Consider the following 27,328-nt stretch of genomic DNA (forward strand, 5'->3'; position numbering starts at 1 on the left):
GGTCAACCCAAAGATCTGGTGGAATCGCCCAAATCGAAAAATTTTCTTGTTCGGGAGGGTCCTATAAGTTGGTCTCCACAGCAAGAAGCGTTCAGCTGCATCGAAGCTACTCTGCTTCGAGCCAGCTTCGAACTGTGCCTTAAGGTGACGATGCTCGGTTGCGCCAAGTCCCGGATTCCCACCCGTTGCCCTTTAAAAACGGTGGTTCGAGACTACACCCGCATTGGGAGCTTGAATTTCGTTCGTTTCGGTCTGTTAGCAAAATTTTCTCCCGCGACTTCCGCGATCTGAGTTCGCCAATTTGACTTCCAAGAATTTTTCTTTTGTCATCTGAAAACGGAAACAGGTACTCGAGGTATTTCCGAGGAATAAACGTTCAAAATACCGGAACCTTCAAGCTGGGGTAATTGCAGTCTAGCAGCAGCAATCATAGACCGCCCAGAATCAGCCGGTATTGCAGTTATCATCAGAGCCAGAGGCGAATCTACCAAGCAAAAAAAATCTGAAATCTTCACAATTCAACATAATATATAAATTCATGCTAAAATTTTCATATTATTCAAAAGATAATGACCAACTAAAGTAAATTTCATTTCAATTTTCGAAGTCAAACGAAAACAAATACCAGCTGTAATGGATTTTTGACAGCTTGATGTTTTCTGTTGACACTGCCGATTTCACGTACACCAACAAAGGTGGGTGCAAAACTCGATTCATGCTCGTTTTCAGCGTGGATGGTGCAACACTTTCGGGTGGTGAAAACGAATACGGTATAAGTTTTTCCTATTTCCCTCTTTTACTGCCTTTATGACTTCTAACAACACTGAATCATTTGTTGTCGCCTTTCTCAAAACTTCCACATCGACAAGCTGACAGTCCGACGAAATGTAGTTTAAATAATTTCCATCCTCTTTCCACATCTCCCATGACTCTATCGGACACCTAGACGGATAATCAGCAATATTCTGATTTGATGTAATGTGCTCCATTTTATAATCAAATCCCGATATAAAGTTGGCCCATCGCTGCACCCTACCCGCTGCCATAACTGGTATTCCTTTTTGTGGACCGAAAATAGACACCAAGGGATTATGATCTATTTTTATAACGAATTTGTTACCAGCCAAGTACATGTAGAACTTATTAAGACCGTAAATAATTGCTAATCCCTCTTTATGCAGCACACTGTATCCTTTTTCAGATGGACTAAGTTTTCTAGAAGCAAATGCGATTGGCCGATCCTCATCGTTGATTCTATAGGTGGTATGAAAAACCCCTAGCAATTGCTTTTGCTAAACTAAATCGAGCATTCGAGCAGTCGCAGAAAGCAATTGCTTCGGTTGATATGAATAAAGTTTTTTCTGACAGCTGTTTTCTCAGTCAGGAGCTTTTACTTTTAGAACAAGCTAGTTCGGTATGAATAAAGCCCAAATCTGAAGCAATCGCTCGAGAAATCTCCTAGCAATTACTTTATTTTCTAAGCATGCTTGGTAGCAGACTTTTCCAATAAACAAATTCTTCAACAACGTCATGAATTTATAAAATTAGCAATATTACACTTCAATACAATTTAAAAAGGCATTTTCAACATAGATAAAGAACAGTCGAAGTGATAACCCAACTTTTTTCATATTCCTGTCGTTGTATGAAATGATTCGTCTAAGATGAAACAAAACAAATCAATTAGTAAATATTTCAAATTAAAAAAATCCGGCTACAGTGGAAGAAGTCCCAATCGGCTTGGAGTTGGAAGAAAGTTGTAATAATTTAAAACATAATTCAGATCTCCCAAATTTATATGATTTTTTTATAATTCAAAGATTAAAAAAAAAACATCTAAGTTAAGATGCGCGCCTATTGCCTATTTTTTTATATATCGGATTATCCCGATCCGAAAACGTGTGGGAGAGCTTATGATAAATGTTAAAAAGCTAGGCCATTTTTTTATTTGACAATATTTAATTTTCTTTAAACATCAACATACGAGCATGTATTGACTTAAATTTTTCCGATCGTTCTTACACCCACCACCCGCACCGTCGATTTCATGGCTATTTTAGCCGCACTTTTCAATTTGTTGATCGTCTTCTTTCATTTTACTTTAGAAAATTTCAGATTCTGCTGGTTGGATAGCTCTTTTTTCGAAGCAAAAGCTATGTTCTAAGACTTTAGTACACATCTGCTAAGCAAACGTTTATTCATACCAAACTAAGCAAATGCTTTGAGCTTTTGCTTTGCTTGATTTCGAGCAAAGTAAAAGTTACCGAAGCAATTGCTAAACCTTATTCATACCACTATATGTGCTAAGACTGCCGATATTCCCACATTGGACGCATCACATATCAAAACAATTTCTTTCATCGGATCAAAATGAGTCAAAGTAACATCCTTACAAACTTCTTCCTTAGCCAGCTCGAATGCCTTCTGACACTCCTTCGTCCAATTGAAAATACTACCTTTCCTCAGCAATTCATACAACGGAGACATAAGCGTAGCCAAACCTTTTATAAATCTACCATAGTAGTTAATCATTCCTGCGAATGCTCTAACTTCTGACACATTCTTTGGGGATTCTGTTTCTGTTATTGCTTTCAACCGCTCTTTTGTTTTGCTAACTCCCTTATCCGAAATTTCAAACCCCAAATAAGTAACTTTCTTTTGAAAGAATGAACATTTCTCCTTGCTCAAAGTAAGACCTGCTGATTCTAATTTTTCGAGAACTCTGGACAAGGTTTCCAAATGTTCTACATCAGAGCGTCCCGTAACTAAAACATCGTCTATGAAATTAATGACAAAAGGCTCATTTACGAATAGCTTCTCCAATTCTCGCTGCACAATACCAGCTGCAGGTTTAATCCCGAAGGGTAACCTATTCATCAGATAAACTCCCTTATGGGTTGACAATGCACAAATTTTCTTCGATTCCTCCGTAAGTTCAAATTGGTTGTAGGCACGACTGAGATCTAACTTGGTGAAACGCTGGCCTCCATTGAGTTTCGACATAACTTCTTCTATACGCGGTAGCGGGTGACGCACTTCATTCACAAATTTGTTGACCGTAACTTTGTAATCACCACAGATTCTAATCGACCTACCATCATCTTTCAGCACCGGAACGATAGGCGTTCCCCAATCAGAAGAATCGCATTTAGTAATAATTCCTTTTGCCTCAGCTATTTCCAATTCTTTTTCCACGGCCTTCTCGAAACTGAAGGGAACGGGTCTAGGTTTACGAAAAATAGGTTTCACTCCCTCCTGCAACGTTATATCGACTTTCAGTCCATTGTACTTCCCTAATTTCTCCGAAAACAACCCTGCGAACCAGTCTAACAAGGATTTAAGCTGAAAATCTACACTTTGTTGGTTTACCCAATTCAATGGAGTGATATGTAAACGGAAAATACGCAAAAAATTGCGCCCCAGTAAAGGAGGCCCACCTCCATCCACTATAGCAAATTTCACTTGTTTACGCTCTCCGTTAAACACCAACTCAGGCTCAATACATCCACACACTCTCAGCTTCTCCCCAGAATACCCAACTAATTGCATCCTAGTATTAGTGACATCAACATTTTTAAGATGCTTGCGGCGGAAATGTTCTGACACTGCACTAATCGCGGCTCCGGAATCTATTTCCATCGCGAATTTTTCTCTACCTATTCCCACAACAGCTTTAAACGGGGCATTTTCCGACCGTGGTACAATAATGGTATAAATGCTGAATGGTTCGATCTTACTCAAAAAATTGTGTTCCAGGAGTGATCTTTCCTCACTCGTTTCCTCCACTGGTTCCAAGGCGGCGTCTTCGGCAAGATAATGTTCCGTCTTCCCCCTGCATACCTCCTCGCGATGACCCTTTCGTTTACACCGCCGGCATTGAACATTCCGGAACCGGCAAACTGCCTTGTAGTGGCCTTGTCCACCGCACGCGTAACAGATTTGCACCCGTCGAGAATTTTGACTTTCAGCTCCGGGATTTCGCTTTCTATTTTTCACCAAATTCACCACTTGAATGTTTTGTTTGTCTTCGTCATACTTCAACGACAACTCAATCACTTTTTCTAGTGTAACATTTTCGTCCTCTTCACAAACACGATCAAATGCTCTGCCTTTTAGGCCACCGATAAGTTTGTTTGTAAGGTTATGTTCCAAATAGGCACCAAATTTGCAATTAGCAGACAGGCGTTTGATTCTGGCGATCCAAGATTTAATGGATTCCTCGCCATCATCTCCCCTCACAGCGTTGAAAAACTCCCGACGCTCCTTATGCACAACCGTCGTCGGAGTAAAATGTCCCGACAAAAGACCACACAAATCGTCGTACGATTTTGAAGCGGGTACATCCGGCGTACTCAAATCACGAACTAGCTTATATGTTTTTGCGGTGAGACAATTCAATAACACGGCCACTCGCAAGTCATCCGGTACATTCGCCGATTTAAAGAACTGTTCCAGTTGTTCCCGAAACAACTGCCACTCTTCTTCTCCTTCACCGAAAACTCTAAGCGTAAAACCCGTGGCCATTTTGCTTTCACTTTTTCATCCTCGTAGCCATTCTGTAATGTACGAAATGAACTGAACGCGTTGAGTTCCAAGAACAGAATGACGGTTTATTTTCTCTTTCGGTTACAACATGATTGTCTTACATACTAGTGTTAGTGTTATATTTGAATAACCCTCACATGACACTATCGAATGGAGATGATACCAGTTTCCGCTAAGTCCTTCACAAAACAATACTTGGTGTCGATGTGCTTTGATTTTCGTGAAGTCCTGTTCGCCGCTGCAAGTGCAATGCAATTCTGATTGTCTTCGTTGACCACAATTGGCAGTGCTAGAGAGAGACACGCAAGTCTGCTTCCTGCTTGCCCAGTCACAAGTCCGCCACCAAACTTGAAAATAAAGCCAGTGTTTGACTTCCGGTTGTCAATTTCACCAGCCCAGTCTGCATCTACGAAGCACTCGAGTCGAGATGAAGATTGCTACCTCCGCCCAGATGTAGCTCGTGATCAGTAGTATCAGAGAATAAAAGTGGAGATCGCTATGTCTGGACGCGTTCTAACAGCGATGTACAACAAAGCTCCGACCAAACTTTGGAAACGCTGTCCATCGGCCAATAAAGCTCACCATTCTCCTCCTTTTGTTGTACAAAACCTGTAGTCATCAGTACTCGAAATGGTTTGCAGTTCGCCATGTTGATTTAGGACGAAACGTTCACGGGTTCGCCGTACGTGAATACCCAGGAAATATTTCAAGTCTCCCAGATCCACAATCTTAAATCTTTTGTCCTATGCGTTGACCAGACGTTTATATTCCAGCTCCGTGTTACAGGCCATGACGATATCATCCACGAAAATTAAGATGTTAATGAATTTTCCTTCCGCAGCCCGCAAATAAAGGCTCGGATCAGCTGATGATGGATGAAGTCCCATTTCCTTTAGGACGTCATTGATTCGCTGATTCCACGACCGCGCTGTTTGTTTGAGTCCGTACAGGCTCCGCTTCAGACAGCACACCGTTTCTGGATCGCCATTTGAGTATCCTGGGGGTTGCCTCATATGTATCTCTTCCTCCTCTTCGTCCATGGCCACTTTCCATTTTTCACCATCAGGGCTACTAGTTGCTTCTTGGTATGTTTTCGGCTCGTCACACTTATTCACGGCCAAACCAATCACTTCGCCGAATCGTTCTGGTAGTACTCCGAAGTTTGTTCTTCTTGACTGTCGCAATGGTTCCTGTGCAACTCGAGATGCTGCAGGTTGCTCCTCCTGTGTTGGCACAACAGGATCATCGTTGTCTTCTTGGTTGAAACTGCAAAATTCGCAAATTTCACCTTCTTTCCGCAGTCGAACAACCGTACGGCAACGCTCTTATCTTCGTCAGCAGGCAGTTCACCATCCTTCACTTTGTCGTCTTCCTCGTCCAGCTCCATAAACCGAACATCACGACTGATCACTATTTGGCCAGTAGTCGTGTTCAGTAGTCGATAGGCTTTGCTGTCTGTCGTGTACTCATCGAAAATCATTTTGACGGACTTTCTTTTGAACTTTTTACGCTTCTGTTGTGGAATCCAGACATAGGCACTGCAACCAAAAATTTTCAGTTGCTGCAAATCGGGTTTCTCGCCAAACCACAACTCGTACGGTGTCGATCTAATGGCCAAAGTTGACAGCTGGTTCTGAATATACACTGCAGAGTTCACAGCAGAATATACAGTTGCAGAGTTTCACTAAACTTCACGTATTCACAAATTTTACCAGCAACTTCGGATTTTTCCTTTCAAAATACACGACGGTATAACGGCTGTTATCGTTAATCATCGTCTTGTAATATCTGCATCCACCAGACGACGTCGTCATAAGACGGCACACATTACTGTGCACGATGTCCAAAACGGTTATAAATTTCTTCGCAGCTAATTGAAGAAATGGCGCTCGAGCCGTTGTCAGTGGATTGAACACCTCCAGAAGACCCCTTGATATCAACGCAACTTTGAGGCACTCTTGCATTTTAAATCCGGAATTCTTCAATCGAACATACTGTTTTTTTATTTCAGCCACCTATCTTAAAATTCTGATTCGTAATCTGCCGGAGAAGGATCACCCGCTGGGTCACTCACGTTTCCCTCGCCGTCAACTAAATCTAATTTAATTTCTTTTTCAAGTAATTACTATAAAATTCAGGAAAAATATTCAGTTATAGGCTTCCGCTTTTCCAAATCCGAATTGCCGGGCCTAACGCTTAACCCCTGCCATCAGATTTTGTACAGCCACCTTGTCCACCTTCTTCGCCGCAGAAAGCCAGTTTGCCTTGAACTGCTGCTCGTCCTTAGCAGTTCTTTTTGTCTACTTTAGGTTCCGCTTGACAGTAGCCCAGTATTTTGGGCGGAGCTGTGGCGTGTTGGGAGGGTTCTTGTCCTTGGGAACCACCTCCCCGTTGTTGGCGGCGTACCACTCCATGGCCTTTTTACCGTAATGGCAAGATGCCAAATCCGGCCAAAACAGTACGGAACAACCGTGTTTCTCCAGGAAAGGCAGTTGACGTTTATTCAAACACTCTTTCACGTAAATTTCCTGGTTGACAGTCCCGGAAGCTATGAAAATGCTGCTTTTCAAGCCACAGGTACAGATGGCTTGCCAAACCAGATATTTCTTCGCGAACTTTGACAGTTTCATGTGCTTGAAAATATCTGCTACCTTTCCCCTTCCTTTTGCCGTATAAAACTCCTGTCCCGGAAGATACTTTGACGTAGGTTTCGTCGTCCATTACCACGCAGTCAAACTTCGTCAGCATCGTCGTGTATAGCCTCCAGGATCGCGCTTTGGCCGTCGTATTTTGTTTATCATCGCGATTTGAAGTCAGGGTGTTAACCTTTTTTGGAATTGTATTAAATGTTCGGAACATTTTTACAAACATTAAAATGTTTCTATTGATGTATTTTTTTTTTAATTGATCGTAGTAGCGCAAAGCTATAACGTTTTAAGCGAGGAGTGTTAAATGAAAACTCCAGGGACTATGACGGGTATAACAATCAGGGACGGATGAGGGTTAAGTTTCTCCTAACTTGACGATTACGCATGGCACTGGCAATTGCTTCGACTCGACGACCCTCCATGCAACTGATCTGACGGCCTTTTAGCGACTGAACACCCTTCTAGGTACTCCTGGCTTGACTACCGTGCATCGCACCCGTTCCGACGACCCGATGGTCGTCCAGTACTTTGCTATGGTGTTGCTGTTTTTCATCTTCGTCGATTCCTCCGATACGACAAATTCATGCCCAAGAGTCTTGGGCCAAGACTCGCAAAGATAACGTTGACAACGTGAAAATCGCTATAGCAATGACAATCATTACACAAAGATTATCACGATTATTTTGATCGTTCGGCACCGTATGATTTCGGCCCCAGTTTATTTCTTACGATGATGTGGGCGTTCCGAATGAAAATCTAGTTGGTCACATTGGCATGGTTTAGCACCTGTTCCAACCAATAGAAATTTCGCTAATTCGATTCGATATTTTGTAAGCCTCTCTAAAACTCTTATGCGACCAAAAGATAAACCCCCAATGTTTCTCAATGTTCAAGAATGATAAGCTTGAATTGCTTTTTTTGTGCATTTTTAATTTAAATAATCATATTTCATCAGCAGTTGCCTAAACTAAAACTCTAAATTTTATTTTGAATCCGAACACTTCGTTATGGTTTCGTTTTTTCTTCTAAGACGATATACCTTCTTGTGTGTGATATACCTACACTTATTTCAAAATGCTAAAATCTGTTTAAAAAGCTCAATTGTCTAGAATCAACATCGATTGGGTAGCGCATGATTACATTTTACCCTTCATCTGTAAATCCGGTTTCACAGCCTTTATGGAATCGGAGAAAACCTGCAGTACGCGATCAACGCGTTCCGTCGTAGCGTTTTGTCCCATCAATCCTATGCGGAACACTTGTCCGGCAGTGGGTCCAAGTCCGCCACTGATCTCCACCAGATACCTGTGAATTCAATAAATAAAAATACTTAAAAATAAGGTCAATTGGTATCGATGTGTAAAGATTACACACGTTTTCATTGCATGCTGGGCAACCTTCAGCCAGTCGATCCCGGAAGGTACCTTGATTGTGGTTACCGTGGGAATGCGGTCTTTCGGATCCGCAAACAGCTCAAACCCGGCTGCTTCAAGACCGCGATACAGCCGACGGGCACATTCCTGATGGCGGGCAATCATTGAGGGTAGACCTTCTTCACAGGCCATCGCAACAGCTTCCCGAAGCCCGTACAGCAGAGTTGCGGAAATCGTGTGGTGGTATCTGAATTGTGTGAGAAATATCTGTTCAATGGGAGTTCGTTATACGAAATGCATAAAACTTACATTCTTGGCCGTCCGAAGCATCCCCAGTAATCGCCCACCAATCCCATATCATAGTAGTATACCTTCACTTTGCTGTTACGGCGCTTGTAACGCTCCCTACAATGAAGATATGAAAATTTTGTAAATGGTAACATTTATCCAGCCAGGGCATTCAGACAGGATCTCCTATGGAAATTTAAAGCACAATGTATTTGTAGTTTTTCAATGACTGTCTGCCAACTGCATCGTTGATAAAAGTTCCCGGGGTCTGAAAAGCTTCTAGAACTTCTAGCTAGAACCGCGTTAGAAAATCAGATATTGCTTTTTTCATCACAGATTTCGTGCTGCGGTTGTTTGCTATCGCATCAACCATTGGAATTAGTAAATTTTCTTCATCAAGACTGTTTTTATAGCAAACATGCTTGCAAATTACACTTTTCAAAAATGCTCGGGTAAAACGGACACTGCGTACACAGGTATATTTTACGGAAAAAACTCTGTAAAAGTACATACTTTTGTAAGTTATGTATTAGAAATCGTTTTTTTTTTGTTTTAAGTGAAACCAACTGGTCTGATTCCAGAAGCGAAACAGTGTGGTTTTTGGAATTTCGTATTTTATAGGCGCTGTCTTCACTGGGGATCCAGTTTTCACAGTTGTTATGGCCTGTTTGTGATGCTGAGCAGAGATGTTAAAATCGCGAGTCAACATACTCGCACTTTGCCCTTCTTTGCAGAACGATTTTATTTCGTTAAACTCAAATTGCAATGATGCTATCTATATAGTTCAACTCTGAAAGCATCAGGAAGTAAGCTTCGGGTAAACTCGGCAGGAGAAAACAGCAATCAGGGGCATGATTGCCACATGTACAGATTTATCTAGACAGGTACAGATTTTTGAGCTCATTTTTGGTACAGAATCTGTACGTACAGATGACAGATTTTCAAAATTTGGTACAGATTTGTACAGATTTTTGACTTTTAAAAACTGAAAAAAGTTTCTACATTTGTTTCCATCAAGTTTATTGAAAACTTTAAAGAAAATAAGTCGAAAGTTATTATTCTGACGATAGAAGTTTCTTACTGGGAAGTACACGATGGAACCATTAGATTTCCAAATTTGCTACAAATAATTTAATATTTGATTACAATTCTCCACTCGTCAGCAGTGGTTGAGCGTCTGAGTGTTGACACAATTGACGCTATCCTTAGAACGAAAAGTTAACTAAGATTAAACGGCGGATCGAAAAATGTCGTAATAAATATGACGCTCAAAAATCGTTTCAATAAAACTATATATAGTATAATCATAATGAACATTAGGAAGTGTTTGTTATGAGAAATATTTTTAATGACAGTTTTTTAAAGAGAGAATAAAAATGATCAAACGAGTTTCCCAAAAAGTTTAAAACTAAAAAACTGTACTAAGTGCAATAAAGTATATATCTTTTTTAAGATTAAAAATACGGAAACAAAATCTTCACATATCAACACATTGAATGCAGAACTTTGTTTTCTTCGGTACAGATTTTGGTACAGATTTTTGAGTTTTCGGTACAGATGAAAAAGATTTTTTCGATGAGCGGTACAGATTTGGATGTGGTAACACTGATCAGGGGAAACATCAGCGAAGCGAACGTACAATTCAAAATTCAAATCGTTTTCGTTCGGCAGCCGAACACATCAATCGGACAACGCATGGGGGCGTGGCTAAAAGTGATAGATACTAGATACAAGGGTCAAGGGAACGGGAAACGAGCGAGAGAAGGGTGCGAGGAATGTTTACTCGGTCGTCGGGCAGCGATCGCTCGTGTGCATTCGTGTACGGTAAGCTTCGTTCTGTTGTTTCGTTGGTGTGATTTTATTCCTGCGAGGCATAGAAAACATCAATGCAGAACTGTTCTCTTCGTTTTATGTGCAATCACGTAATGATTGGAACGAAGATAAAATCAATCTGCACACAACAAGTTAAACTCGGAAGAAATCAGTCGAATGATTCTTTCCGAAGCGAGTTTACACACCGCTAATGCTGAGTGCTTTTCGATCGACATTTGCTCTTGCCAAGGTCTTTTGAAGACATATGGGAGGAGCGAAAATGTAAATTATCAGGATGAGTTAGTTTCCTTGAGCTTTGTATTCTACCAGAAGTTTATTTTGTAAAATACAGAAGAAAAAACAGTAGTACGTGCGATATAAATGATGCAGCTCGATTCTCATTGCGATGTCTACAGCCGGAGCTTGAAAATTCGGTTCGAAAAGGTTGTCAATATTCGATATCCAGAAAGGTTAAAAATTTTGTTTAAAAAACTTAGATTTTAGTTTTTTATAAATTTCTTCAAGAAAAAAAATCGCTATAAAAAAGAAACTACGTCCACCTTCTACAAGCATCGCTTACTCTCTCTGTAAACAGCATTTGCGAATATACAATTGATTAACTTAGTGAGGTATTTATTGATTTTTGTTTAAACCAAAGTTAAAGGAAAAAAGGCTACGAACTCATTTCCCAATAATATAGGGGATAGTGGGGTAACGTGGGTCATGGGGAAACGCGGGCCACTGTAAATATCTCAGCTGTGTGTTAAGATAAAAATCCCAAACCAACTGTCATCGTCATCGCTTTGCGTAAGCATGTTTTTCTATACGTTGTTGACTAATGTACGCATCATCTGCTTCTTTTATTTAACTAGCCTAGAAAAATGTACCTACTTACATAATTAAACAAGCACCCGCAAAATTGCATCCGTGGGATAACAAAAATATGCCCATACACTTATGATCTTAGTTTTGTCATGTTCTTTTACGTTGAAAAGGAATTTTTGATGAAACATCAATAAACTGAACTATATAATTGACCGCCATGTTCCGAAACGTAGCTTACTCTCCAACCCACGAGCTCCCTGGTTCACTAATCAACTGCGACAAAAAACCGTGCTCTTCGAAACTTCAGCAAGCACAAATCCCTCTGTACAAAGTAAGAATACCGCAAGCTGAACACGGCGTACAAAAAAAGCAGTAGGCGTTGCTACCAGAACTATCTCCACCGACTACAGCGTAATTTTAAGACCAATCCGAGAACTTTCTGGAAGTACGTTAAAAATCAGCGGAAAGAATCTGGGCTTCCGTCTCAAATGTTTTTGAACGGCCACACAGCAAACACCGATCTTGAAATATGCAACCTCTTTGCTGAGAAATTTTCTAGCGTTTTCACAACTGGGTCCATTTCCTCAGAGCAACTGGATATGGCTGTAGGAAATATCACAACTCTAGACTCTTCCTTAAACGGTATTGCCTTCGATGACGCAGCCATTTTAAAGGCGACATCAAAGCTTAAAAATTCATCATCTACGGGTCCGGACGGGATACCAGCTATCTTCTTGAAACGTTTCATGCAACATTTGCTGACTCGCATCAGACATATTTTTCGAGCTTCGCTGGACTTCGCAACCTTTCCCTCGCTCTGGAAAGAAGCTTACATGTTCCCTGTTCACAAAAAGGGAAATAAGAGAGATGTGAACAACTACCGCGGAATATCAGCTCTTTGTTCCATAGCCAAACTGTTCGAATTGGTTGTTCTGGATCCGATTTTCTCGTCCTCAAAACAATACCTTTCCAACGATTAGCACGGATTTCTGCCGAAACGATCCACGACAACAAATTTGTTGACTTTTACATCGTTCGTGCAAGATTGCTTCACCATGAAGTCACAAACTGACTCCATCTATACTGATCTGTCTGCTGCTTTCGATAAAGTAAATCACGATGTTGCTATTGCTAAACTCGAACGCTTAGGATTCTGTGGATCGCTACTGGACTGGTTTCGAAGCTATTTAACGGGACGAAAGTTATCAGTGCAAACTGGAAATTACTTTTCAAGACAATTCTCCGCTTGTTCAGGTGTGCCCCAGGGAAGCCACTTGGGACCGATCATTTTTGTCATCTATTTTAACGATGTTCTCACTCTTTTGGACGGCCCAAAACTTGCGTATGCCGACGACCTCAAACTTTTCCACACCATCAATGGCCAAGACGATATCGATCTCTTGCAAAGGCAGTTCAACATCTTCGCTCACTGCACTGGTGTGACACCAATTGCTTGCCTCTGAACCACAGCAAATGTGCGGTCATTTCTTTTTCTCGCAAGCGGAACCCTCTTCACGCAGAGTACACTCTTGGGAACGAAACCATTGCCCGGGTGGACCACATCAACGATCTGGGCGTTATCCTAGACCATCGGCTGGAGTTTAAGACTCATACGAATTACATCGTCGATAAAGCGTCTAGAAGTCTTGCCTTCTTATTTCGCGTAACAAAGGAGTTTAAAGATGTGTACTGCCTAAAAAGTTTGTATTGCAGCATATTTCGCAGTTGGTGTCCATTTTACCAGAACGGAGCTGAACGAATAGAGGCTATCCAGCGGCGTTTCATACGGTATGCCCTGCGACACTTGAACTGGTTAGATCCGTTTCGTTTACCCAGTTACGAAAACCGTTGCCGCCTAATTGATTTAGACACGCTTCAAATTCGTCGTAACGCTGCACGTGCTCTAGTCGTAGCGGATCTCCTTGCGTCGAGGATTGACGCTCCCATGCTGCTGGAGGCTATTCTTCTCAGTGTGCGACCCCGAGGATTAAGGAACCAAAATCTACAGCTCTGTGTTCCCATCCGGCTGAATAACTACGGAGCCAACAGCGCTCTAATTGGAATTTTGAGAACTTTCAATCGCTTCGCCGAGTACTTCGACTTTGACGCTTCAAGGACTACTTTCCGAAGAAAAGTTTTTATGGTTTCGAGAACTTTGTAGATTTAACTAGTTTTTAACTCATTATTTTATTAAGTTATCATTAGGATCAACATGTGATCCGTTGATGTTTTACACAAATAAAGACAAATCATACAAACGCAACCAATTTGCAAATCATTGCTTGTGGGGAATCGTGGGCCACATTTTGTGGGGAATCTTGGGCCACCAATATTTTGGTGTTTTTATACATATTCAGAACTTAAAATACGTATGTAAAGTTGTCTTTTGCCATCGCCATCAATTTCTTATTTTGTCTCCCCCACCTTCGAAATTTTCAAAAAACCCGAAGGAGGGAATAAATAAAGTTTGAAGTAATTTATGTAAATTCCGAACAAAAAATCCAAAATCCGAAAGATTACAAGACAAAAAAACAAATTTTGGAAGATGAGAGTTACTTCACCTTTTGTATTCTTGATTTGATTGAATTTTTCGATAAAAAATTACTTGATTTATAGGATTTGTGCAATAATATAGTATGCAATTTTGTTGAATACAAGCTTTCGTGCAATTTATTCCAATTTATTTGTTTTTCGCTTTCTTATGCGATAGAGACGAACATACACTGCCGGCCAAAAGTTTGGGATCACCCACTAAAAAACATGCAAATTTTGATCGTTCATATCTCAGCCGTCTTAGGACATATTGAAAATCTTCTGATCTCATTTGAAAGATAATGGGCAATATCTACCTCGGAGTTATTTTGCCCAAATATAAAGTTTTAGTTTTGAACTTAAAACTAAACCTAAAGTTATAACATTTTCAAAAAATCGCACTCAATATTCAAAGCCGATCATCTCGGGATAGGGTGGACCAAATCTCAAAATTTGAGTGGCATTCGAATTCCTGTTCTTTACTTCTCAAAACACAATCAAAAAATTTTGTGAAAAAATTCAAAAACGTATTTTTAATTAATAAAATAGACGCTTGAGTTGTCGACCAAAAGTTTGGGATCACCTCTTTATATAGTGAGTTTGGGATCATTCTTATAAAAACATGCAAATTTATTTTATTCATATCTTTCTCATCTAACATCGTATTGCAGAGCTGAAGGGTTCATTTGGAAGCTAAGGAATTGTTATTTTTTAATAAATTCATTCAAAAATTATATTTTGAAGTGATAACCATAAAAAAATCACCTGAAATTTATTGTTTTTTTGAAAGTTCCCAGATTTTTTTAATAGTTCTCACCTTAAAATATAATTTTTGAATGAATTTATTAAAAAACAACAATTCCTAACCTTCCAAATGAACCCTTCAGATCTGCAATACGATGTTAGATGAGAAAGATATGAATAAAATAAATTTGCATGTTTTTATAAGAATGATCCCAAACTCACCATATAAAGAGGTGATCCCAAACTTTTGGTCGACAACTCAAGCGTCTATTTTATTAATTAAAAATACGTTTTTGAATTTTTTCACAAAATTTTTTGATTGTGTTTTGAGAAGTAAAGAACAGGAATTCGAATGCCACTCAAATTTTGAGATTTGGTCCACCCTATCCCGAGATGATCGGCTTTGAATATTGAGTGCGATTTTTTGAAAATGTTATAACTTTAGGTTAAGTTTTAAGTTCAAAACTAAAACATTATATTTGGGCAAAATACCTCCGAGATAGCTATTGCTCATTATCTTTCAAATGAGATCAGAAGATTTTCAATATGTGCTAAGACGGCTGAGATATGAACGATCAAAATTTGCATGTTTTTTAGTGGGTGATCCCAAACTTTTGGCCGGCAGTGTAAATCCTATATATGGAATTTTTCCTAAAGGTTCGCGAGCTAAGTTTTAGGAACTATTCGATCATACGCAACTCTCTTTTCTATTTCCTCATCTAAAATGACTTTAAAATAACTACATGAATTATGAAATTTCAGTTTTGGGTCAACTCATAACTTTGCACGTTATCTAGTCAATTTGGATTTGGTGGCCCACTTTTCCCCACAGTTTTTCAAAATCCAAAAAAAAAAATACTTTAAACAGTCAGAACTCGGGAAATTAATGTAGTTAAAAAAAAAATTGCCTAATCATTCCTCAAAACTGTAGAAAATCTTTCCATTATTTTTTTTTCTTTTTATCTTTTATAATAAAGAAGTTTTGATGCAAAGAAAAAAAGTGGCCCATGATTCCCCTTTCTCCCCTACTTAATATTACAAAAAAATTGATATGATAAACTTTCTAGAAGACCGCGAGTTACATATTTCGAATTCTGAAAAAAGTGATATAAGTTTTAATTTTGTTAATTTTCATAATACGAAAATTTTAAAGGAATTAGAAGATTTAAACAAATGGAATCTTTGATATTTCTTAAACAGGGTGGATAGCGAACCGGGAAAGTAAAACGGGACGGGGAAAACCGGTAATTTCAAATCAAAACCGGGAAAATTCTGTACTGATCACTTTTACCCTGATTAAACCAATTGAATTCTGAAATTTCTTCTTATTATTTTTTTTTCTCAAAAGCGAAATAAAATTGGGATCTGAATTCAATGGGGAAAATGTGGGTAAAAGTCGATAATTTCTCGAAAAATCGAGATTTTTTAGCTCAGCACATACATTTTAGTGCTCTGAAGTGTTCGAGTTCCAAAATATATTGAGATTTTTTTTTTTGTTAATTTACTTATTTTTGACGTTTACAAATTTAAATTTTTTTAAATGCGTCAAAAGCGCGATGAACTTATCTCTCATATGTTCAAAAAAATTGTTTTACACAAATAAATTCATTTTTTAACCTTTGAGAGCTGGGAATTCATAAGATTATGCGGGGAAAAATGCGAGAAAATAGAAAAAAATAAAACGAGTGGCCACCATGTTACATGGTTCATTGATAAAATGCTAAACAGGTAGAACGAGATACCATTTTTTTTTTGTTGTGGCTTTTGTGTCTCTAAAACTATATTTTTTACACAATTGTTTTACAATTTTTTTAAAGCTCTAATTTTGATATAAAACTAAGTATTTTTTTTCCTGATGGTCATTGTTGGCAAGCACAGTTTGCACGGATCCCTCTAATGAGATACCAAATGTTTGTGTGATTCTACAGTGAGCGAAATAAGAATAGCACCACTATGTGTTTTGCTTGTTAATATATGAATACTTGAAAAATACGAAAATTTTCTTCCACAGTTTGTTCTGAATTGCTTAACGGATAAATCAAGCATAAGTTTACTTTTTTGGATGTAGCAATTGACGTTGAGGACCAAAAATGTGAAAAAAGGGTGCGAAATAAGAATAGCACCACTTGAGTTTTTCAACAAAAACAAAATTATTTTTCAAAATTTACTGTGTAAATGTAAATAATAATGCTTCTACGAATTATTTGAATAGATAACTGCATTTTAGGAGTTTTCCAGAATTACAAAGGTATTTAAAGGGAGTTTTAAGAGATGCTCCTCTAGCGTTAAGGAATTTGATGTATGAGCCTCAAAACTTTATCAAACTGCTTGATTTCTTCATTAACATTCATAAGTATGATGCAAAATGATGAAATATAGCTTTGAGGCTGAGTTTGAATCCAAAAAGCAGGTTGGAATTCAAAAATATTAATATTTTTTAATAGTCAAACACTATTTCTCTAGTTTAAGTCATAGATGGCAGCACTATCTTGCCATTTAACCAAATTCATGCCCATTTTCGAATATCCGGGATTAATTAGGGAGTGCTGGATTATTTTGGTCAAGTAATAAATACATGTACCGTGTGAACGCTTTGGAAATTTTAAGATCACTAAATCCAAAAAAAAATAGAATTGCATCAAGGTCACTAAAAGTGAATTTTTTGGACCGATTATCACAATAAAGTTATACTTTGCGATGGAACTTGATGGACCAGATGGCTAGCAGTATTCTTGGTATTATTTGCAATTGAATCGGAAGTTGAGATGAGCAGGAATTTTTTCGGTTGTAAATTTTTGTGCTGGCGATTCTTTTGCAAATCCGGAAAAGCTTTCTGCAGCTTGAACTTCCACAAAACTGTGATGGGAAAATACCTCAAAATGATGAATATGGGCCTAAATAAACCTGGAAAATAAATATTGAGACTAAATTTGGTTTTAACTGCAAGATAGTGCTGCCATCTACGACTTGAAACTGGAAAAATGTGGTTTACTGAACAAAATCAAAGTTTTTGATTTCCAACCTATTTTTTTCTGATTCAAAATTAATCTCGAATGTTTGTTTCATCATTTCACGTCATTTTCATGAAGAAAGTAAGTAGTTTGATAAAGAATTACAGCTCAAATATCAAATTCCCTAACGCTAGAGGAGCATCTCTTAAAACCCCCTTTTAAAACCTTTGAAAACCTTTGGAATTCTGGAAAACTCCTAAAATGCAGTTATCTATTCAAATAATTCGTAGAAACATTATTATTCACTTTTACACAGTAAATTTTAAAAAAATAATCTTGTTTTTGTTGAAAAACTCAAGTGGTGCTATTCTTATTTTGCACCCTTTTTTCACATTTTTTTGGTCCTCAACGCCAATTGCTTCGTCCAAAAAAAGTAAACTTATGCTTGATTTATCCGTTAAGCAATTCAGAACAAACTGTGGAAGAAAATTTTCGTATTTTTCAAGCATTGATATTTTAACAAGTAAAACACATAGGGGTGCTATTCTTATTTCGCTCACTGTATTTAACATTTTGCGCTTTTATTGGTGTAGTAACCTTATTTTAAATATTAATTTTATTCGAAAGGACGCCAACTTTCCTTCCCAAAAATCGTTAACTGAATGACGCAATCAAATGAATGCATCAGGATCGTCAATTCCAACAACATGCCTTTTCATTTACACCTTTCCATTCACTGCAAGTGAATACGACGTCATCGACATTCATCTCGCTCTCACATCATCATTCCATTGATGATAAGTTCACGCACAGATTCGATGTATGATTCTTCAAGTGTGCGAGTGAGATGCAGCAAACATTTCGCATTTTCTCTATGAGCGATCACTCGCCTTCGAATTTTTATTTTACACACTAATTCCCAACTCCTCATTCTATAAAATACACGTAACTTTTATAATCAGATTGATCCAGCTCTTGGATACTACATTCGCTTCTGTCTCTACTCTGACAAAATGATGAAATAAAAAGTATCAAATACTACTGATATTTCAGGAAACCTTAACAATACAAACATTTCAAATAAAAAGTCGCTTAAGTTAGAACAAAAAATGTTTTACTGCTGTTGGGGACCATGATCAAAGCTCAGCTTTTCGTTTCATATGCTTGATTCCATTTTTTTAAGGATGCCGATATTTCGCTTTAATTTTAAATATAATTAATTTTTTTGGATTCATATTATAAACAAAACTCATAGTAAGTTGTCTTTAATTTTCTAATTGTATTCGTGCTGTTGCATTTAACTTTTTTTTGTCTTTACTAAATAGACATTCGACTGTAAATGAATGTTTAAGTTTAACAACCCCTATTCCCATTCAGTTTTCTAACTTAAGTGCAACAGATTATATTTTTGAACCATCTTATTGATATGTGACCTGTCTCAAAATCTTATGGTGACCTCATTCTTCAAGTCGTCTTTAATTGATAAAGGTTGGATTTCGCGCAACGTGATTTCAAAATAAAATACGGTTAATAAATACATATAAAATTTGATTGGTCATCGTCTCAAAACATTCCATTTTAATAAAATTTGGTTTGTGACTCTTGCATTAATCAAACTGATCTTGATCTTCCGCAAGTCTTCTTTTGGTTATTCATCATCTCAATAACTTTTCATGTATATCAAATTTGGTTTGTGACCTTCGCACAAATCAAACTTTACTTGATCTTTCGCAGGTCTTCATTTTATTCACAAGTATTTATATAAAAATATTTCTTACTTATTTCAAATTTGGTTTGTGACGTTCGCACAAAACAAACTGGACATTGCCTCTCGCAAGTCTTCTTTTGATTGATCATCATCTCGATAACTTTTCATTCATATCAAATTCGATTTGTGACCTTCGCACCAAACATACTGGACTTGACCTTTCGCAAGTCTTCTTTTGATTGATCATCATCTCAACAACTTTTCATTAATTCCAAATTTTGTTTGTGACCTTCGCACAAATCAAACTGGACTTGACCTCTCGCAAGTCTTCTTTTGACTGATAGTAATCTTAATAACTTTTCATTCATATCAAATTTGGTTTGTGACCTTCGCACAAATCAAACTGGACTTGACCTCTCGCAAGTCTTCTTTTACTGATCATCATCTCAATAACTTTTTATTAATATCAAATTTGGTTTGTGACCTTCGCACAAATCAAACTGAACTTGACCTTTTGCAAGTCTTCTTTTGATTGGCCATCATCTCAATAATTTTTCATGTTTATCAAATTTGGTTTGTGACCTTCGCACTAATCAATCAGGACTTGACCTCTCGCAAATCTTCTTTTGATAGATCATCATCTCAATAACTTTTCATTAATATCATATTTGGTTTGTGACCTTCGCACAAATCAAACTGGACTCGACCTCTCGCAAGTCTTCTTTTGATAGATCATCATCTCAATAACTTTTCATTAATATCAAATTTGATTTGTGACCTTCGCACAAATCAAACTGGACTTGACCTCTCGCAAGTCTTCTTTTGACTGATCATCATCTCAACAACTTTTCATTAATATCAAATTTGGTTTGTGACCTTCGCACAAATCAAACTGGACTTGACCTCTCGCAAGTCTTCTTTTGATTGATCATCATCTCAATAACTTTTTATTAATATTAATTTTGGTTTGTGACCTTCGCACAAATCAAACTGGACTTGACCTCTCGCAAGTCTTCTTTTGATAGATCATCATCTCAATAACTTTTCATTCATATCAATTTTGGTTTGTGACCTTCGCACAAATCAAACTGGACTTGACCTCTCGCAAGTCTTCTTTTGAATGATCATCATCTCAACAACTTTTCATTAATATCAAATTTGATTTGTGACCTTCGCACACATCAAACTGGACTTGACCTCTCGCAAGTCTTCTTTTGACTGATAATCATCTCAATAACTTTTCATTCATATCAAATTTGGTTTGTGACCTTCGCACAAATCAAACAGGACTTGACCTCTCGCAAGTCTTCTTTTGATAGATCATCATCTTAATAACTTTTTATTAATATCAAATTTGGTTTGTGACCTTCGCACAAATCAAACTGGACTTGACCTCTCGCATGTCTTCTTTTCATTCACTGCCATCTGTTTATTTTTTTTTCATTCATATCAAATTTGGTTTGTGACCTTCGCACAAATCAAACTGGACTTGACCTCTCGCAAGTCTTCTTTTGACTGATCATCATCTCAATAACTTTTCATTAATATCAAATTTGATTTGTGACCTTCGCACAAATCAAACTGGACTTGACCTCTCGCAAGTCTTCTTTTGACTGATAGTAATCTTAATAACTTTTAATCCATATCAAATTTGGTTTGTGACCTTCGCACAAATCAAACTGGACTTGACCTCTCGCAAGTCTTCTTTTGATAGATCATCATCTCAATAACTTTTCATTCATATCAATATTGATTTGTGACCTTCGCACAAATCAAACTGTACTTGACCTCTCACAAGTCTTCTTTTGACTGATCATCATCTCAATAACTTTTTATTAATATCAATTTTGGTTTGTGACCTTCGCACAAATCAAACTGGACTTGACCTCTCGCAAGTCTTCTTTTGATAGATCATCATCTTAATAACTTTTTATTAATATCAAATTTGGTTTGTGACCTTCGCACAAATCAAACTGGACTTGACCTCTCGCAAGTCTTCTTTTGACTGATCATCATCTCAATAACTTTTTATTAATATCAATTTTGGTTTGTGACCTTCGCACAAATCAAACTGGACTTGACCTCTCGCAAGTCTTCTTTTGATAGATCATCATCTCAATAACTTTTCATTAATATCAAATTTGATTTGTGACCTTCGCACAAATCAAACTGGACTTGACCTCTCGCAAGTCTTCTTTTGACTGATAATCATTTTAATAACTTTTCATTCATATCAAATTTGGTTTGTGACCTTCGCACAAATCAAACTGGACTTGACCTCTCACAAGTCTTCTTTTGATAGATCATCATCTCAATAACTTTTCATTAATATCAAATTTGGTTTGTGACCTTCGCACAAATCAAACTGGACTTGACCTCTCGCAAGTCTTCTTTTGACTGATAATCATCTTAATAACTTTTCATTCATATCAAATTTGGTTTGTGACCTTCGCACAAATCAAACTGGAGTTGACCTCTCGCAAGTCTTCTTTTGATAGATCATCATCTCAATAACTTTTCATTAATATCAAATTTGACTTGACCTCTCGCAAGTCTTCTTTTGACTGATAATCATTTTAATAACTTTTCATTCATATCAAATTTGGTTTGTGACCTTCGCACAAATCAAACTGGACTCGCAAGTCTGCTTTTGATAGATCATCATCTCAATAACTTTTCATTAATATCAAATTTGGTTTGTGACCTTCGCACAAATCAAACTGGACTTGACCTCTCGCAAGTCTTCTTTTGATAGATCATCATCTTAATAACTTTTCATTCATATCAAATTTGGTTTGTGACCTTCGCACAATCAAACTGGACTTGACCTCTCGCAAGTCTTCTTTTGATAGATCATTATCTCAATTACTTTTCATTAATTTCAAATTTGGTTTGTGACCTTCGCACAAATCAAACTGGACTTGACCTCTCGCAAGTCTGCTTTTGACTAATCATCATCACAATAACTTTTCATTAATATCAAATTTGGTTTGTGACCTTCGCACAAATCAAAATGGACTTGACCTCTCGCAAGTCTTCTTTTGACTGATCATCATCTCAATAACTTTTCATTCATATCAAATTTGATTTGTGACCTTCGCACAAATCAAACTGGACTTGACCTCTCGCAAGTCTTCTTTTGATAGATCATCATCTTAATAACTTTTTATTAATATCAAATTTGGTTTGTGACCTTCGCACAAATCAAACTGGACTTGACCTCTCGCAAGTCTTCTTTTGACTGATCATCATCTCAATATCTTTTCATTCATATCAATTTTGGTTTGTGACCTTCGCACAAATCAAACTGGACTCGACCTCTCGCAAGTCTTCTTTTGATAGATCATCATCTCAATAACTTTTCATTAATATCAAATTTGATTTGTGACCTTCGCACAAATCAAACTGGACTTGACCTCTCGCAAGTCTTCTTTTGACTGATCATCATCTCAATAACTTTTCATTCATATCAAATTTGGTTTGTGACCTTCGCACAAATCAAACTGGACTTGACCTCTCGCAAGTCTTCTTTTGATAGATCATCATCTCAATAACTTTTCATTAATATCAAATTTGGTTTGTGACCTTCGCACAAATCAAACTGGACTTGACCTCTCGCAAGTCTTCTTTTTATTCACTGCCATCTTTATATATTTTTTCATTCATATCAAATTTGGTTTGTGACCTTCGCACAAATCAAACTGGACTTGACCTCTCGCAAGTCTTCTTTTACTGATCATCATCTCAATAACTTTTTATTAATATCAAATTTGGTTTGTGACCTTCGCACAAATCAAACTGTACTTGACCTCTCGCAAGTCTTCTTTTTATTCACTGCCATCTTTATATATTTTTTCATTCATATCAAATTTGGTTTGTGACCTTCGCACAAATCAAACTGGACTTGACCTCTCGCAAGTCTTCTTTTTATTGATCATCATCTCAATAACTTTTCATAATTTCAAATGAGGGTTGTGGCCTACGCACAAAACAGGGACTTAAACTCTCGCAATCATTCTTTTGATTCATTCCCCTTTCGATTATATTAAACTTCGTTTATTTTCTCAAGCACGAACCGAAATCTTCTTCTGATCCCTTCATTTCATCGTTTTAAAAGGATTGACATAATGTGTACATCAAGAAAAAAAGTTAATATTAAATACTATTATTCACTTTTTCCATACATTTATTGTTGCAAATTTGTAACTTTATGAAACGAAAGGTTAATAAAATCTGATATTTCGTTCTTTTACCATCAATGTTCATCTTCCGTAAAATAAACATGATTATCACCAAGGCACATCATTTTGCAAAATTCTTGTTGATTTTTTTTTTTTACCCACGTAAAACTATTCATTTTCGTTTTTTTGATATATTTCAAAAATTAAAATTTTCTCCTCTACAATATTATAAATTTATCATTATCATTTTTTTTTGCTTATCGTCCTCAGTTTACCAATCCAAAATCAATAAAGATCAGAGGCTTTCAAAACCTAAAAAAAGGTTTATCGTTATAAGTTTTTTTAAGGTATTTAACTAACACAGTCCGCCTTGCCTGAACAACGAGGAAAATTTATAAAAAAACCTGTTCTTTGAAAGATCAGACATTATTGAAAATTCTTGTTTTTTTTTTGCTTTTTGGAGTGCCAGAATTTCAAATTACATGAAGCGGAATGTCATAAGCACAATCGAAGTGTAACAACATTGCCTAAAGGGAGAAACATGTTGATAATCGACAATCACAGTTTTTTTTATCATCTTCAAACATATAACAGAATAATATAAAAACAGATTTCGTTAATCATATTATCATTTAATCAAAATTTCAATCATGGTTCTTATTGCTGAATCCTTGTGAAACGGAGTTATTTTAATTAAAAAGAACGAACGTTTTATGCAACTTTTTGGGCAAAATGATCAAATTGAACAGGAAGCCAACTCGCCTTTTTTTAAATCGTTTGAACCCACTCAATATTCATTTCAAAATGTACTTTAGATAAAAACGAAATACTCCTTCGACACATCATAAAATTGTATTTAAACTTCTAAATTTTCATCCAGCAATTATCAAAATATTTTTTTAAGTTCACTTACCGTTAGTCGCCAACATTTGCTTCTCTTCTGTCTAAGAATAAATTCAACTTAAACCTGCAAGCCATCCAAAACTTACCAACGAGTACGTGCTACCCGCTCTTTTATTTTAACACAAAGCACTTCCAACCAATTTTTTTCTGCCAATAATTTAAAAATCATCCCTTTACTTATTTCCAATCAAACCACTGCACAATATGCACGTCGAGACAAAAGCCGGCCACAATCAACCAATTTTTCTTCATCCTACAATAAGCAACACCTCTTCACACAATTGGGACAAGTTTCTTTTCCCGTTTTCTTTCCGATTCCTTGCATTTATTAATCCTAATTGCAGCATCCACACCATAGATTTCACTTAACGTTTACACCCAGTAAAATTTCACTACCGTCTGCGCCATTGTAGTAACCTTATTTTAAATATTAATTTTATTCGAAAGGACGCCAACTTTCCTTCCCAAAAATCGTTAACTGAATGACGCAATCAAATGAATGCATCAGGATCGTCAATTCCAACAACATGCCTTTTCATTTACACCTTTCCATTCACTGCAAGTGAATACGACGTCATCGACATTCATCTCGCTCTCACATCATCATTCCATTGATGATAAGTTCACGCACAGATTCGATGTATGATTCTTCAAGTGTGCGAGTGAGATGCAGCAAACATTTCGCATTTTCTCTATGAGCGATCACTCGCCTTCGAATTTTTATTTTACACACTAATTCCCAACTCCTCATTCTATAAAATACACGTAACTTTTATAATCAGATTGATCCAGCTCTTGGATACTACAATTGGTAATCGCATTCTTTATTGATTAAAAATTTAAAAATTACAGATCCTAAAAATGTTTGAGCTACGAATCACATTAAGATATTATCACAATAAAAAAGCGAATTTGAAAAGCAAATTCAAGCCTTAGAATAATTTTCAAAATTTGTGTAAGAACAGTAGTTTTTCGATTTTATCACTGTTCGATTTTTCAATTCTCGCTAAATTCACGCTCGATATGATCACGAATATTGTTTCGTTTTGATCACGTTGTTTTTGGAAATCATTCAGAAATCATTTGCCATTTTTCAATATAAAATCGAAAAACTACTGAACTTCAAATTTAAAATTTGAATTAAGTTATTCGAATTTTTTGGTTGGATTGCAAATTCAGACTCTGAGTTTAGATTAACATTCAAAGTCCAATATCAAGCTCTTAGAACTCAGGCTCAGGCTCACGTATTCAAGACGAGAATCAAATAAAAATTTTAGAATAATAGGGGGAATAGAATTTAGTGGATTCTGTTCTCAAAGTTGCGGGGGGAAATTAAATCAGAATATCAATCAGTATTAATCAGTTAAAGTTCGAATCATGGATCCAAACTTTAAGTTTTGATTTATAGATCCGTAATTCCCCCAAAATTCATCGTTGATGATTATATTTCGAATTTCATAATTCAGAAATTAAAGCTCAATAGTCAAATTCAGTGTGCGATAAAGTAATTTTTAATTGAAACATCGTCGTTTAAATTGAACCAAAAAAGTGTTGACAAAATTATCAAATGTGTATGTAATCATCATAATATTTTCTGTACTCTTTAATGACCTTTCAATGTTAAAGGTCATTGGGTTCAAGCACAAATGAAATGAATATCTTCAAAATTTGTCTACCAAAATGCATGGTCATGGTAATTGTAGATCAATAAATGAAACAATCTTCTCCATATCTCTTTGAGAAAACAAACAGCTCGAGATAACAATATCACCTGATAAAAGAAGTCAGTACGATGTTATTCTGCTGGCTTACTTACACTGCTCGGTGACTGAACGACATTGGAGTTATACCGGGTGGGGCACCCAGCACTTTCTGTGACCCTGTATAGACGGCATCAACTTCCCAGCGATCCATGAAGAACGGCGTTCCTCCCAAGGACGCCACGGTGTCGACCACTAGCAGACAGTTATGTTCATGACACAGAGCTCCCACACCTTCCAGCCCTTGTAAAACGCCAGTGGAAGATTCTCCTTGCGTGAGGAACAGCAACGATGGCTTATGAAGCAGCAACGCGCTGCGTATTTCTTCCAAACTTAAAGATTGACCGAGTTTTGACTTCACGGTTCTCACGTCGGCCCCCAAACGAGTTGCCATATCTGCAGATCTGTCACCCCAGTGCCCAGTATGACCAACCAGCACAACGTCACCATCCTCCAACAGATTACTCAACGTTGCCTCCATGCCACCATGTCCGGAAGCACTCAAACAGAACGTTGCCGTATTGTTCGTTTGAAACAGATACCGAACACCTTCCTTTATGTCGTCCATAATCTTCAAAGTTTCCGGATGCAAATGCCCCAAAATGGGTTTGCTCATCGCATCCAGCACCCTTTGTGGGGCATTCGATGGTCCCGGTCCCATCAACAGTTTGTCTGGAACCACGAGCGGCTCTCGAAGAACCGTCGGCGCGCTAACTTTATATTCCATGATTAGATTTGAACTTTCCCTTTCGAACTCGCCAAGACGACTAGGCACTTAACTTCAGCTGAGTAAACTTTGTCGCGCGCTGCTCTGAAGGTCGAACGAAGTATGAATGAGCGTGTGGGCCAACGGGAGACCGGTTTTATGAGTTTTCCTCTCCAACCATCGGTTGGTACTGAATGATAACAGCCAGTGATGCTGAAAATCTGGAATAGCGAAAGGCGTAAGAGCTTTCGATGAAATCGCATTTGACCACAAATCAGTCCACAGAGCATGTGTTGCATTTGTCTGATGCCGTTCTATAGCGTTAAAGTACTTAATAAATTTAATCTTAACT

General features: G+C 37.3%; 2 protein-coding genes across 2 annotated transcripts in view; one reads left to right on the forward strand and one right to left on the reverse strand.

Moving 5' to 3' along the window:
* Window positions 1-27,328, forward strand: part of LOC129740026 (intermembrane lipid transfer protein VPS13B) — a 60,705-nt gene that overhangs the window by 15,927 nt on the left and 17,450 nt on the right. The window lies entirely within an intron of this gene.
* LOC129740028 (alanine--glyoxylate aminotransferase) lies at window positions 8,103-27,176 on the reverse strand. Its single transcript, XM_055731611.1, has 4 exons — window positions 26,327-27,176; window positions 8,876-8,971; window positions 8,568-8,813; window positions 8,103-8,498 (listed from the first exon to the last, which is right to left on the reverse strand). Exons 1-4 carry the CDS (start codon window positions 26,995-26,997, stop codon window positions 8,330-8,332), a joined length of 1,182 nt encoding a protein of 393 aa, XP_055587586.1. The 5' UTR covers window positions 26,998-27,176; the 3' UTR covers window positions 8,103-8,329.

This window comes from Uranotaenia lowii, chromosome 1, assembly GCF_029784155.1.
Source record: "Uranotaenia lowii strain MFRU-FL chromosome 1, ASM2978415v1, whole genome shotgun sequence".
NCBI classification, from domain to species: Eukaryota; Metazoa; Arthropoda; class Insecta; order Diptera; family Culicidae; genus Uranotaenia; species Uranotaenia lowii.

Coding starts and splice junctions, on each gene's coding strand:
- LOC129740028 (XM_055731611.1), bottom strand. CDS start 26,997: ATGGAATATAAAGTTAGCGCGCCGACGGTTCTTCGAGAGCCGCTCGTG. Junction 8,972..26,326: donor TCGTTCAGTCACCGAGCAGT/GTAAGTAAGCCA, acceptor TCTTCATTGTAG/GGAGCGTTACAAGCGCCGTA. Junction 8,814..8,875: donor TGCTTCGGACGGCCAAGAAT/GTAAGTTTTATG, acceptor CACACAATTCAG/ATACCACCACACGATTTCCG.